At 44.6% G+C, this 14,592-nt stretch overlaps 3 protein-coding genes across 3 annotated transcripts; 2 read left to right on the plus strand and 1 right to left on the minus strand.

Moving 5' to 3' along the window:
- Nucleotides 1-4,992: 4,992 nt before the first annotated feature.
- On the minus strand, nt 4,993-6,919 carry LOC134203246 (uncharacterized). The gene is made up of 4 exons (XM_062678125.1): nt 6,811-6,919; nt 6,025-6,745; nt 5,528-5,966; nt 4,993-5,463 (listed from the first exon to the last, which is right to left on the minus strand). Exons 2-4 carry the CDS (start codon nt 6,577-6,579, stop codon nt 5,372-5,374), a joined length of 1,086 nt encoding a protein of 361 aa, XP_062534109.1. The 5' UTR covers nt 6,580-6,745; nt 6,811-6,919; the 3' UTR covers nt 4,993-5,371.
- Nucleotides 6,920-12,657: 5,738 nt separating this feature from the next.
- Nucleotides 12,658-13,482, plus strand: LOC134203244 (jerky protein homolog-like). The gene is made up of 2 exons (XM_062678123.1): nt 12,658-12,795; nt 12,852-13,482. Exons 1-2 carry the CDS (start codon nt 12,755-12,757, stop codon nt 13,480-13,482), a joined length of 672 nt encoding a protein of 223 aa, XP_062534107.1. The 5' UTR covers nt 12,658-12,754.
- A 28-nt stretch (nt 13,483-13,510) lies between these two features.
- LOC134203245 (tigger transposable element-derived protein 7-like) lies at nt 13,511-14,305 on the plus strand. Its single transcript, XM_062678124.1, has one exon. It carries the CDS (start codon nt 13,511-13,513, stop codon nt 14,303-14,305), a length of 795 nt encoding a protein of 264 aa, XP_062534108.1.
- Nucleotides 14,306-14,592: the final 287 nt, after the last annotated feature.

Below are 14,592 nucleotides of genomic sequence, written 5' to 3' on the forward strand. Positions count from 1 at the left end.
GAACTAGCTCTGTATATACATAGTTGATTTGTCCAGTCGACCTGCACGGCCATAAAGCATGGACGTTGAAAGATGCAGACTATTGAATTCCCGGAGTATTTGAGCGAAAAAAAAGCGACTTTCAATACTTGGCGGCGTACGTGGTGGAAAATGGCAAATGACGCAAACGCACGAAACACGAGTTGTGTCAAGTGTACAAAAATGTAGACACTAGCAGTCTGATAAAATAATACGGATTACAGTTGGGAAGACATACTACAGGGGATGGACAAAATAATTAGGATAGGCAAATTTTAGGTAAAATTAGATGTGTTGTAACTACCTTAGTTATCATCCGATTTTGACAATTCAGGTATGCCTGAACTAGAAAATTAATGCAGTTTAACGGTATGTCCATGGAACCGACGATGGCCACCGGATTCCGGAGATATTCCGGGTTTTTCGAAGGTAGGTTCAAAACCGTAAATTTGAGGTGGAGGAGAAGGAGAAGGAGGAGAAGTTGTAGTTAAAAATTGAATAATATTAGTAACCACAAATGAAGTAGGGCTCTTGCTGATTGGAACCATATATTGAGATTTGGAATCGGACCAGAATCAAGTGAGATATGGCCATTTCTTTAAAATCGGTTCCGATCGATACTTATCAAAGGGGTCAGGCCACAACTTCATTTGAATCTCGCTTTTTGATAGATCGTCCACTATGATTTCATTCTAGAAGGCCTCTTATGTGTCCAGAATGAAGAAACAATTGAATAAACGAATCCTGGAGTCGCTGGGATGTCCCCGGGGAACATGTGGAAGGGGACATTTTAGTTTTACCACCAAAATCAGTCATTCGACGGCTCTTTTTTCATGGTTTTCGATCAGGAAGCGAAGTATGAATAGAAAATGATCCATTGACGGCTCTGACCGCTTCCAGGATCTACGGATTGGCCCCGGGGAACCTGTGGAAGGGAACATTTTAGTTTTACCAAAAAACAGTCGTTCGACGGCTCTTTTTTTCATGGTTTTCGATCAGGAAGCGAAGTATGAATACAAAATGGTCAATTTACGGTTCTGACCGCTTCCAGAACCTTCGGATTGGCCCCGGGGAACCTGTGGAAGGGGACATTTTAGTTTTACCACCAAAACCAGTCATTCGACGGCTCTTTTTTCATGGTTTTCGATCAGAAAGTAAAGTATGAATATAAAATGGTCCATTGTCGGCTCTGACCTCTTCCAGGACCTACGAATTGGAACCCGGGGAACCTGTTGAAGGGGACATTTTAGTTTTAGCATCAAACCCAGTCATTCAAAGGCTCTTTTTTCATGGATTTCGACCAGGAAGCGAAATATGAATTAAAAATGACCATTGACGGCTTTGACCGCTTCCAGGACCTACTGATTGCCTTCGAGAATTCTGTGAATGAGGACATTTTAGTTTTAGCACTAAAACCAGTCATTCGATTTTTGATCAAGAATCGAAGATTGAATATAAAATGGTCCATTGACGGCTCTGACCGCTTCCAAGACCCACGGATTGCTCCTGGAGAATCTGTGTAAGGGGACATTTTATTTTAAGCATCATAACCAGTCATTCGACGTCTCTGTGATAATACCAGAGATAGCTGGTTATTTATCCATTATTTATTGAATTACTCCGTATAGCTTTGAAAGAGTGAAGTAAATTATTCGTGGAAGTGATTGGATCAATTTGGTGAGATTGTTTCAATATGTTTTTTTTATATGATTCCAAAACTAAATGCGCGCTGGATTAAAAAAAATCCGGAAGTTTGTTTATGGATCCATTATCCAATTGATAATGGTAGCATAAACAGGCGGGGCTTATTGCTAGTGAAAGTGACCTCGGACTGGATGTGAGTTACCAGGCAGTCTGAAATGGGTCACTGGAGCTGCAGTAGAGCTAGCACCTTCTAACTCCCGGGCTAAAGCTGACTTTATTAAAGATAGCTTTCTTCCATAATACCACTGCCGGACAGTGGGGGTTAGATTGAAGATACACACACACAAAACTAGTCATACAACGGCTCTGTTTTCATGGCTCTGGATCAGGAAGCGAAGTATGAAGTAGGCAGGTTCCTCGTGAGCTATCCGTAGGTCCAGAAAACGGTCAGAGCCGTCAATGGTCCATTTCTTGTTCATACTTCACATTCTGATTAAAATCCATGAAAAAAGAGCCGTCCAATGATTGTTTTTTGTACTAAAACTAAAATGTCTGCTTCCACAGTTCCCCGGAGGCAATCCGTAATGGGCCAAACACAATTGATACGTTTGCGTGCGTTTTGACAGATTTCCCATGAGAAAACTGTTAAAACGCACGCAAACGTATCCATTGTGTTTGGCCCATAAGTCCTGGAAGCGGTCAGATCCATTAATGGTCCAATTTATACTCATACTTCGCTTTCTGATCAAAAATCACGAAAAAAAAAGCCGTCGAGATATTGGTTTTGGTGCTGCAACTTAAATGTTCCTTTCTACTGGTTTTCCGAGGGGAATCTGTAGGTCCTGAGAGCGATCAGAGTCATTAATGGTCAATTTTATATTAATACTTTACTTATATTAAAGAAGAGCTGTCGAATGATTGATTTTGGTGTAAAAACTAAAATGTCGCCTCCCACAGGTTCCTCGTGGGCAACCAGTAGGTTCTGGAAGCGGTCAAAGCTGTCAATGGTCCTTTTATATTTATACTTTGCTTCCTGATCGAAAACTTATAATAAGAGCCGTCGAATAACTGATTTTAGTGCTAAAACTTATATGTTCCCTTCCACAGGTTCCCCGGGGGCAATCCTTGGGTCCTGGAAGCGGCCAGAGCCGTCAATGGACCATTTTATATTCATACTTCGTTTCCTGATTGAAAACCATGAAAAAAAGCCGTCGAACGACTGGTTTTGGTGGTAAAACTAAAATGTCCCCTTCCACAGGTTCCCCGGGGCCAATGCGTAGATCCTGAAAGCGGACAGAGCCAACAATGGACCATTTTATATTCATACTTCGCTTCCTGATCGAAAACCATGAAAAAAGAGCCAACGAACGACTGGTTTTGGAGGTAAAACTAAAATGTCCCCTTCCACAGGTTCCCGGGGCCAATCCGTAGATCCTGGAAGCGGTCAGAGCCGACAATGGACCATTTTATATTCATACTTCGCTTCCTGATCGAAAACCATGAAAAAAGAGCCGTCGAATGACTGATTTTGGTGCTAAAGCTTAAATGTCCCCATTCACAGGTTCCCCGGGGACATCCCAGCGACTCCAGGATCCGTTTATTCAATTGGTTTTTCATTCTGGACACATTAGAGCCCTTCTAGAATAAAATCATAGTGGACGATCTATCAAAAAGCGAGATTCAAATGAAGTTGTGGCCTGACCCCTTTGATAAGTATCGATCGGAACCGATTTTAAAGAAATGGCCATATCTCACTTGATTCTGGTCCGATCTCAATATATGGTTCCAATCAGCAAGAGCCCTACTTCATTTGTGGTTACTAATATTATTCAATTTTTAACCACAACTTCTCCTAATATCCACCTCAAATTTACGGTTTTGAACCTACCTCCGAAAAACCCGAAATATCTCCGGAATCCGGTGGCCATAGTCGGTTCCATGGAACTGCATTAATTTTCTAGTTCGGGCATGCCTGAATTGTCAAAATCGGATGATAACTAAGATAGTTACAACACATCTAATTTTACCCAAAATTTGCCTATCCTAATTATTTTGTCCATCCCCTGTACTGCCGTCATACGCATAATTGTCCCACGTTTGCTGGGATTTCCTATGTACATGGGACAGTTATGCGTATAACGGCAGTGTATAGTATGTATGCCGGAAGAAAGACCCGTAGAAGTGATGTTTAGATCCTGGAACTACGAAATGTACGGTCATCATGCTCATGCTCATAATGATTGACTCGTTAACTCACGCAGTAATGCGATCTACCGACCATGTCATTCAGTCATCCTGGAAAGCTTTCTTGAGGTTATCCCATGTTGGTTTCGCTGTCTTGGCCCATTTATGCCTATTCTACGTCTCGAATGACTCGAGAATTGGCGTTTTCGACTATTCTCGCGTGAGACGACCGTGTAATTCAAATTGGTGACGTCTCACCTCTTGCGAGACGTAGAATAAACCACGACCAAGCGCTCCATGACGGGCAGTAAAAACCCTCCGCATCGAGAAAGTCTTCCGCCTGCAGTAATTCCTTCGTTAACTAGTCCCATTGATCTTCCAATTCCATCTCCGGCACCGGATTGGTTTGCCCTGGCTTGGGACATCTTGAGATCAGGATCTTATCAGATTCTTCAGGACAGTAAAGAAAAAAACTTATTTACTTTTTGCTCACATCCTAAAGATTCTTGATAATAAAACAAGCCTGTCACCACATAACATATAGGTTTCTTTGCCGTGGAAAGTGGTCTTTCCATGATTTAGAAACGCTAGCGAACCTAGTGGTGGAAGTCAAGCTTTACTGAACAACGCCCATAAGGCAGAGCAGCATCGCATGCTTTGTTGTTTCTTTCGCCTTGGAGCCTTGAATATACGGAAGGGCCGTTCGTCGATTGTTGATATACAAAGAGCCTACTTTGACAATTGCAGTTTGTTGTATCTGTTTTGTATGACTATTTAGTTACTCAGACAGAATGACATATTCACCTTGTGTATTAAAGTCACGGCCTGCTTACTATGCATGGATTACTACAACAAGTCCACTACCTCAGGTCAGTTGAGCTGAATTGAATAATTAAAAAAAATCGTCATGTCATAATATCTTTGCTGGATTTCCTATTCATATGAGAAAAAAATACGATTTTGGCAGCGTAGTAGTCAAACAGTAATAAAAAGTAGTTTGATTTTTGAATAATATTAACTAACATAATCTGTAACAAAATAGATTCAGCAGAGCTGTCACCTTTTCATTCGACCGTTCTGAAAATGTTTAGTTCCTGCAACCATTCTCCTCCCATAATCACACTGAATCACGGCAGTTTGCCAATGTCGCTGTCTACTTATTCATTTACAATACTTTATACATTACACATAGAAAACATTCAACATAAAAATGCCCAAACTGTTCCTGAAACGTTACACACAACAACGCTACCTGACTAATATCGGGGGCTAATCTCAGAGTAAATTCGGCAAAACAATCAACATAAGAATGAAATATACTTACAAAAATAACACTTTTGGTGTACTCGGGGTCACAACACTTAAATTGGTTCTCCGCTGAGCTGAGCAGTTCTTGTTAGGAGGATTAAATATGTTTCGCTGCCCTCAGTCAATGTTCAAGTTTCTGACTTTCCTCGGTTTCTCTGAATGCATTTTGGCTTCGGTGAGATGGCGTCTCATTCATTGCAGCTGGATTGGGTCCCGTTCAGCAGTACGATCCGATGTAACTCACGGAGGGCGTTTTGGCGTACTGCTCCGGCAGCGAGATCGGCTTCCAGTACCACCAGTTGTAGATCACTGAAATGATGTTCCAAGGAAATTTAACATTCATATTGGAAAAACTATGTCATGTTTTACTTACACCCGTAGCTGGCAGGCAACCGCACCGACAACGTTCGGCACCGGTGCCGACACTCCTGCGTGGGCCTAAGTAGAAACGTCCGGCTGCCGTAGCCCTGGATGATGAACATGTTGGCACACTCGGCATCCGGGATGCGGTACGGCAGGGCCTGTGGAGTGTCCACTATTAGGTACCGCTCCAGGCTTACCCCCGTCGATGGAAGCCGAGACGGCCGGGGGAAGATCGACCTCAGCAATCGGGCCGGGGCCATCCGATTGCAGCGCCAAACGCTATGGCTCTCCACTTGCTGACTAGCGTTGACAAACTGTCGAAACAGATCGTCCAGGTTGCGGATTTCGGGATGCGTTGACTGGATTTTGTACGCATCCTTGGCAAAAATGGCACGGTGCTGTTCGTACAACATCTGCAACCGGTTGATGTCGACCAGCTCCTTCTGTGTCTAAAAGTGAAAAACCCACGAATATTAATAACTCAGTTTACCGCATACTAAAGCATACCTTAAAAATATACGGATAATTCACCGCCACCTGGTCGACGTTGGTCAGATCCAGCACGTTGGCCACGTCCGCGCACGGATCGCAGTTCAGGTTCTCCACTTGGAAGTACGGATTCGTTAGCAGGCAGCTTTCGTCGTACAGCTCCGTCAGCGAAGGATAGTTGGCAATGATCGGCACCGTCACCTTGCGCCACACTCGCATCCCCGGATAGATAAAGCTCTGGATATTGCGAAGCACCACCGTCGACACTTCATGTTTGTACGAGAACACAATAAACAACGTCAGCAGTACGAAGATGAAGTTGATAATTTTTTTCTTCCGGTCAATGACCGTTTTGAGCAGGATCCGACTGGTGTGCTTGTCGAATATGTAGTTGATGATGTTGTTGTTGTGGAAGTAGTTCCGGACCAGGTAGTTATTGAACTCCGCCTCGTTTATCCGTCCCCGGCTGGCGGCCAACTCTTTCAGCTGATTTAGTTGTTCCAGATATTTAGCGATGATTTCGTTTTTGTCGCTCAACTCCTCGAATCCGGCCGTGTCCACCACGTCATCCATCACGATGGCACGGTTCTCTTGAATCCTACTCACGGATCAGAGGCCACACCTCTGCCTTTGATGGAACTGGAAAATTTTCTCGTCCGACGGAAAACACTCGATTTAGAATCTACACCCACAACAAGCACAATAATGAGCAACACATCGACGGCCAGAACGTACGCGACTGCAAAACGGAGATGATTGCACAATTATTTTTAGCTTTTGCCATTGAGGCCGTTTTTTGCGTACAAATTAATTCGCGTTTTTTGCACTCGTCTATCTCACTGTTTTATCAATTTTTTTAAATGCAGGACAGATAAATAATAAACAAAGCATCGCTTGAACGCGCACAACGTCACGTACTGGGGTATTGTCAAATGACATTTATGCAGGGAGGTTTCCATAAATAGCATTGGGCGATTTGGCATAACATTTAAAAATTATAAGGGCAAAGTCACAAAAGAGCCGACAGAAAAAAATCCTTCCATGATTTCCGCGAACGGCGACCGCCACTCGATGATTTTTCGCTAAGCCTCCACCATTTGGAATAAATTTTCAGCATTGCCACTGGTGTTACCCACGCCTTCGTGCTGCAGTGTCCGCTCCACTGCATCAAATTTTGTCGAATCGCTCCTTGCGTAATCCCAATCAAAATGGCTCACGCGTAGTAGTAGTAAAATTCTTCTTTATTTAAACATTTTTTGTTCTACAATTGGGTTGTTTAGGGGTATCGATGTTTTTACATATTCTGAAACTGCATAAAAAACTGAGGCAAACCCCAATTTTTCAGAATTTTTGGAGTATTGGAACTATTTTTAATTTGCATTTTAAATTTATATGGGACTAAAAATTTGTTCTTATGCTGCATGGGCCAACTGTCATTCTATGAATCTTAGTGTCATTCTATCGATTGAAATGGCTTATTGTTTGCTGTATAAAAATGTAAATAAAAGGTTTTCAAACAAATTAAAAATATGCTGGAGATCAGCAAAGCATGCTCTTTAAGTTAAACTATAAAAAAACCTCATATTTTTCTTTGCTAAACAACCCAATTATTTTTAACATGTACAGTGATCGGCCGGCTTGGCCCTCCAACTTCGATTTTAATTATTATTATTATTATTATGTTGTTACTTAATTTTTTAAAGTATAATGTGTCATGACGGCCTTCAGGAGGCGCTAGTGTTTTTTAAAATTTGATAGCCTAACTACTATGTACACTAATATTTACAATAAAAATTTGATAACCTAGATTGGAACTAGCGCCCTAAGCGCTTGTTGGTCCGAGTGCAAGCAACGGACCCTAAACTTTTCTTTACACTCACCAAAGCGTTCATGTAAGGTTTTTATTCCGGCCAGACGGTGACCTCGGATGTTCTTGTCCTGGGAGGAAGAGTTGTTGAGGATCATCCTCAGGAATTTGTTTTGGACCCGTTGAAGTTTGAGGTGGTGGGTTTTAGCGCAGCTCTCCCAGACCGGCATGCCGTATTCGATCACAGGGAGGATGATTTGCTTGTAGACAGCAAGCTTACTTTTCAGGGACAATGACGACCGCCGGTTGATCAAAGGGTGTAGCAGTTTCAACAAAACGTTACACTTCGTCACCGTTTTGTCAACCTGTTGTCAGAAAACAAGCTTGCTGTCGAGGGTCCAGCCAAGGTAGTCGTCCTCATTGGCCCATTCTACAGTCGTGCCATTGAAGATGATTTTACAGTCCCCAGGCGGAACAAGTCGGGGGAAATGATGATCTGGGTCTTCGCCGCATTGATACAGATCTTCCAGCTGGTGAGGTACTATGTCAGGGCATCCAGGCCTCGTTGGAGTTTTGCCACTAGCGCTCTGATCACTTTACCGTTGTAGACGATGGAGGTGCCATCTGCGAACAGAGACAGAATGCTGTCCTCTGGAGGTTCTGGGATGTCGGAAGTGAACAGATTGAAAAGCAGGGGCCCGATGATACTGCCCTGGGGGACGCCTGCGACGATGTTCTGCGCATTGGAATTCGCTCCGCTGATTGAGACCCGGAATGTCCTTGCCGACAGGTAATTGTTGATGATTTTCACCAGGTAGCTGGGAAGATTGTAGCGTTGTAGTTTGTACACCAGGCCATCATGCCATACATTGTCAAATGCCTTCTCGACACCGAGTAAGGCCATGGCGGATGTTTTCGAGACAAACTTGTTCCGCCTGAGGACGTTGGTAACTCGGGTCAGTTGGTGTACAGTTGACCCTTGACCGACCGCGTCGGAAATCAAACTGTTTCTCGAGCAAGATGTTGAGATTTTCGGCAGACTCAAGTAACCGATGATGAATAGCTTTTTCGAATAGCTTGATAACCCTGAGAGAAGGCTGATGGGTCGATAACTTTTGGGAGAGGAAGGATCCTTTCCAGGCTTCCAGATGGGGATGATTTTCGCTGACTTCCAGGACGATGGGAAGTAGCTGAGCCAAGCTGAGCTGGAGACACTGATTAGAGATCAGTGAGAGGTGCTCAAGAACGGAGCACTCATGTGTTTGAGCGCGAGATTCAGGATGCTGCCGAAGCCTGGGGCCTTCATGTTCTTCGGCGATTTGATATATGCCGTCAATTCGCCAGCTGAGATCTCCAACTCCTCCGAGAAGTCGTTGGGAATCAAATGGATGTTGTTAGCAAGCTCGTTGACGGCTGCTTCGTGTGGACTGACGATGTTCTGCCCAAGATTGTGTGAGCTGACGAAGTGACGACCTATTTCAGCGACCTTCTCTGCAGGAGTTATCAAGCGATCCTTAGAGCCATTATTGTCTAGTGGGATCAAAGGTGGAATGGGTCGAGGCTTGGATTTTAGAATTTTGGTCATTTTCCAGAAAGGCTTAGCATAATCTGGGAGAGTGCGGATCTTATTTGAGAAGTCGTTTTTTTTTTAGGTACACCATTCTGGCCTTGATAATTTTTGTGATTCGATTGCAGCGTGCCTTAAGCTCAGGCAGTCCTGTACGCTGGAACTGCCTGCGAGTGTCATTCCGCAATCGAATCAAATCTTTGGTGAGTGTATCGATGTTTAAGGAATTGCTTACCTGCCGAGCCTTCGGGACATGCTGCTCCCGGGCCACCGAGATTGCCTCTTTGATGGCGCACGGCTGGCGGTCGATACTTTCTGGCGTCTCCGGACGCACCTCGTAATCGACGAAGTTGTCGACGCACTGCTGGAACCGCTGCCAGTTCACTCGATGGTAGTTTCGCCTTGTTATCTCGTGCCGATTTACTGAAGATCCAACCTCAGCCACCACCGGATAGTGGTCCGAACTCAGTTCTTGGAAGACGACCGGCTGGGAAACATGATCGTACATGTTCGTGATGTAGATGTCGAGCGTAGCATGGGCCCCGGACCGTGTCAACCGGGTAGGGCTGTCAGGGCTCAGGATGGTGTAGTGGCCCTCTAGTTCGTCGTTGGACCAGACGACTCCGTTCCGGTTGTAGACGGTGTTTCCCCACGATTGGTGCTTTGCGTTCAGATCTCCGGCGATGACGACTCCGACAGAAGTGGTAACTTCCACTCCAACGGCTTCGATGAGTTTGAGCTTGAAGTCCGGCAGCAGGCGGCAGGCGATGGTGTTTCGCAAGGCGATTGCCACTCCTCCCCCTCTGGAGCTTGTTCGATCGAACCTCACCAACCTAAAACCCGGAATTGTTGCACTTACCTCGGGCTTCAGGTGGGTTTCGGTGATGAAAGCCGCGTCAATCTCCTTCTCCTGAAGGAAATCGCTGTGCTCGATGATTTTGCTCTTTAGTGAGCAAGCGTTTCAATTGACCAGACCCACCCTAGCAGCCATTTTCAATGACGAACATGCCCAGGGTGAAGATCTGGTCGAAGCGAGTTTTGCAACCGCGTAGTCGCGTTGCCAGTTGGGTGAAAATCGGAACTAGCTGCTCCGATGTGTAAAGCGGTGGGTCGCCCTCGGCCGGAAGGGGCTCATTATCCTGACGACGGAATCCAGGGGGAGGAAGCGGGGGCCAATCGCTGGTGGATGGTGTTGGAGCTTGAACTGATGCTGCAGCAGCCGCCAGCCGTTTGTGTGGCTGCAAATGTGGAAGAATTGGTATCGCTCGCCGGGGAGCCGGGATGGCCGGAAAGTTCACCTCGTTGAGAGCAGGAATTCGGTTCTTTTTCGGCAGGGACCTGGTGGAGGCCTTCTTCCTGATTTCCAAAAACGCCGCCCGCTTTGGACAGTCCTTGGTTGTAGCCCGATGCTTGTCGCCACAGTTGGCGCATTTGGGATCAGCAACCTCCATCTTGTCGCACTCATCGGTCGGGTGGAGCTCGCCACATTTGTTGTAGCGCGGCTTCATGCAGCAGTTTCTGGTGCCGTGCCCGAAATTGAAGCAGTTGGTGCACTGCGTGACGTCGCGGTGCACTGGCCGATATCGCTCCCAGTCAACGACGGTGTAATTTATAACTCCGACCAGCTTCAGGTCCTTCCACGTGGTGGAGCCGTGCTCCAGGTGGACCAGGTAAAGCTGGTCGCGATATCTCCTCGTCTTGTCGTGACAAGCGATCTTGTGCACGGCCACCGGTTTCAATCCGCAACTTTCGAGCTCAGCTTTTAGCTCCTCTTCCTTCATGTCGTGGAGTCCTCGCAGCAAAGCCTTTAGCGGCTTCGTGCCGGAGTGGTCATGAGTGTAGTACTCATTCTTGTGGACCTCGAGGAACTCCACGACGGATTGATAATGGTCCTTATTTGCCGGCATTACTTTCACGCCCTCGTTGCAGAGCCGAAAAGTACATTTCAGCCCAGCTGGCGAATTTTTGGGCGCAAATCAGGTGGATCGCCCTTCACAAACACGGGCGGGCACTTTTCCTCCCGCTCCGGTTGCACCTGCGGCAGCTGCGATTGCTGCTTCTTCATCTTTTCCGGCGGATTGCCGGCGTCATCAAGTGGCAACGGAGAGAACACGTTGCTCTGCAAAGCTGCTTGGAGGTTACCCGCGCCTCCAAGAGCAGTGCGCTTAGGCACTTTTCCAGCGACCGAATCGGCCACCGAGTCTCCCATGACGGGTCCGGGAGAAAATAACGCCAACGCGACAAGCGAAAACGTAAACAGCAAATGAACGAAAAAACACTTCGAAAAATTCGCGAGCAAAAACACGTCCGTACGTGTTGCTGTCTCGAACTGGAATGCGTGTCTGCTAGCCGTGTGAAGCGTGGCTCACGCGTGCCGGAAAGCAGCTATCTTGTTTTCATTAAATTAAGCCCGTTAGCCCCGCCCTTTGTGATCTGATATGAATGTAAATATAATGTGCACTCATTACGATTAATGAAAGGGCAGGGCTAATGGAATAACTTCATTAGATATAAGAAAGTTGCTTTCCGGCGCGCGAGCCATTTGATCGGGATTCCGCAGACATCGGACCGTTTGGAGAATGATATATGCCACTACATACCTTGCCAGCGGGTGGAAATGCTACAAAAATAAATAAAAGATTTAAAAAAATTAGACACGGTACATTTTTAGCGAAGAGTCCTGGTTGGAAAACGCATCATAAGTGAAAAAAAAAATGTTCTGTACTTTTTTCCCAAGCATTTTGTCAAAAATCCAAAAACCAAATATACAAGAAAGGCAAAGCATTTTCACGCTAATCACGCCATAATCTAACACATGAGATTCAAAATAATTTTTATCAATGGGAAAAAGTATATCTTTGTCGTCATTTTTAAAAGAATTAAAACTAAAAATCCATCTTCCACTCGAAACTTACGATCTGTTCGTAAAAATACCGTTCTCAAATAGACATTTAAATTTATATGGCTCAAATTCATCTGGGGGATTACTAGGTAGTAAATATAGCCACTATTTTATAATAAGTTATATACCGTAGAACCCCGCTCATTCGACAATGATTCCTGTCGAGTTAACGGGGTAACGTTTTAATCCGACAAACTGGTAACCCTATTATTATTTTTCGAACAAATATGGCAACCCTAAGTTTGTTTTTGTTTTGCATCGCAAGTTATAAAAAATATTTGAAGTGAATATCGCAATCGTACGAATTACTATTTAAAATCATCTTGGTTCCTCAACTTTTCAATATTCATTATCGCGGAAAGTGCCAGATGGTCCCCGTTACCGTTGCTGCAGCTTCTGCCGATCAATAAAGTTTTTTTTATTGCGTGGAATCCGGTATCCAAACCCAGCAGAGTGCTGTGTAGGTAGTTCCATGGACGGAAAAAGGAAACCCCTAGCAACTCTAAACAGCAGGTAAATATTGAATATATTTTTAAACTGGATTTGTATAATAAATTATCAAATTTTAGTAATGTATCGGAGCCACCAAAGAAAAAGCACGTAGTGCTAACGCTTCAACAGAAGCTGCAAGCGATTCGGAGCGTTGAGAACGGATCAACAGTAACGAAAGTTTCTCGGGAGTATAACATCGGAAGAACTACGCTTCTGGGTTTCATCAAGAACCGGGAGACCATTGAGAACACCGCCTATAAATACCAGGAGACCGGCGTGACGGAACGGCGCACGATGAAAACAGCAAAGCTGGTTGCACTAGAGGAAGCTCTGTATCTTTGGATCTTACAGGAGCGTAGGAAGAAGCATATATTAATCCCGGAGATAGTGCGAGCAAAAGCGGAACAATTGTTTTCGATGTTGCAGACTCGGAATGTTTATGATTTGGATGTTCAATTTTCGTCGAGCAACGGATGGTACGACAGATTTAGGAAGCGGTACGGATTGAAGATGATTGGTGTTGAAGGCGAACGTGCTTCTGCGAACGTTGATGCTTTCGAACAGTTTAAAGTTAATTTCATTCAACAAATTCAGGAGAATCGTTACGAGAAATGGGAAATTTATAATGCTGATGAATCGGCATTGTTCGTCAAGTTTACTTCCTTCTCGCACATTGGTCTTGAACGACGAAGACATTGCCGAAGGTAGGAAGGTTATTAAATCAAGAATTACATTTATGCCTTGCTGCAACATTGACGGCTCGAATAAACTACCTCTGATGTTCCTGGGTACGTCTCAGAATCCACGTGACCTGCCCAAGGACAAGTCTGACCTTCCAGTATATTACAAAAGCTCGAAGAAGGCTTGGATGAACCGAGATTTGTTTAAACAGTGGTTCTTCGAACAGTTCATTCCCTCGGTACAGAATTTTGCACAGCAGAACGGACGAGAACCTAGAGCGTTGTTACTCCTAGATAATTGTTCGGCGCACCACGATGGTGGCACCATTCTCGAAAGCAATGACGGGAAAATAAAAGTGATTTTCCTTCCACCAAATGTCACCTCACTCGGTCAGCCAATGGATCAAGGAGTACTCCATGCGGTGAAGAAACGGCACAAGAAAAAACTCATGCTTCATTTGCTTCTTGATGACACCGACTGCAGTATCTTTGAAGAAAGGCTTAAGAAAATCAGTCTGCGCCAAGTTATTGACTGGTTACATCAATCATGGGATGAAATCTCACATAAGACAATTGAGGGTTCATGGAAGAACCTTCTAGATGAATATCCGCTCTTCGATCTAGAAGAAGCTGAAAGTGGGTCATTAGATAATGACGTATTGGCTCTTGTGAAAGCTACAGCACATTTCTACCAGGAGAATCCCAGTAATGATGACATAAAAGACTGGTTGAATGACTCAGTATGTGACAGCAAAGGGAACAAAATCATCGGTGATTGTGATGTGTACACTGACAACGAAATTTTGGACAGCGTTCTACATGAGAACAAAGCGGAACCCGATGAGGAGTGATTAGAAAATTCGTCTAGTGAGCCGTTGCTTGTTATTGAACCATACGAAGAGGCATATGAGAACCACCAAAAATCAATAGATTGCGTTGATTTCCTGATCGATTTAATGGATCACAGACGAGATGCAGCGGAATCTATTCAACTGCGGAAATTGCGGAGCAAGCTAATTGAATCGGAGTGGCAACGTCGTCAACGTTAAGGTTGGATTGATTCATACTTTTCAATGTAATAATTAGTACAACAAAAGTTTCAATACAATTACCTTCATTGTTTCTAATCTGTATTTTG

The sequence above is a fragment of the Armigeres subalbatus genome, unplaced genomic scaffold, assembly GCF_024139115.2.
Source record: "Armigeres subalbatus isolate Guangzhou_Male unplaced genomic scaffold, GZ_Asu_2 Contig1714, whole genome shotgun sequence".
In the NCBI taxonomy this organism is placed as follows: domain Eukaryota; kingdom Metazoa; phylum Arthropoda; class Insecta; order Diptera; family Culicidae; genus Armigeres; species Armigeres subalbatus.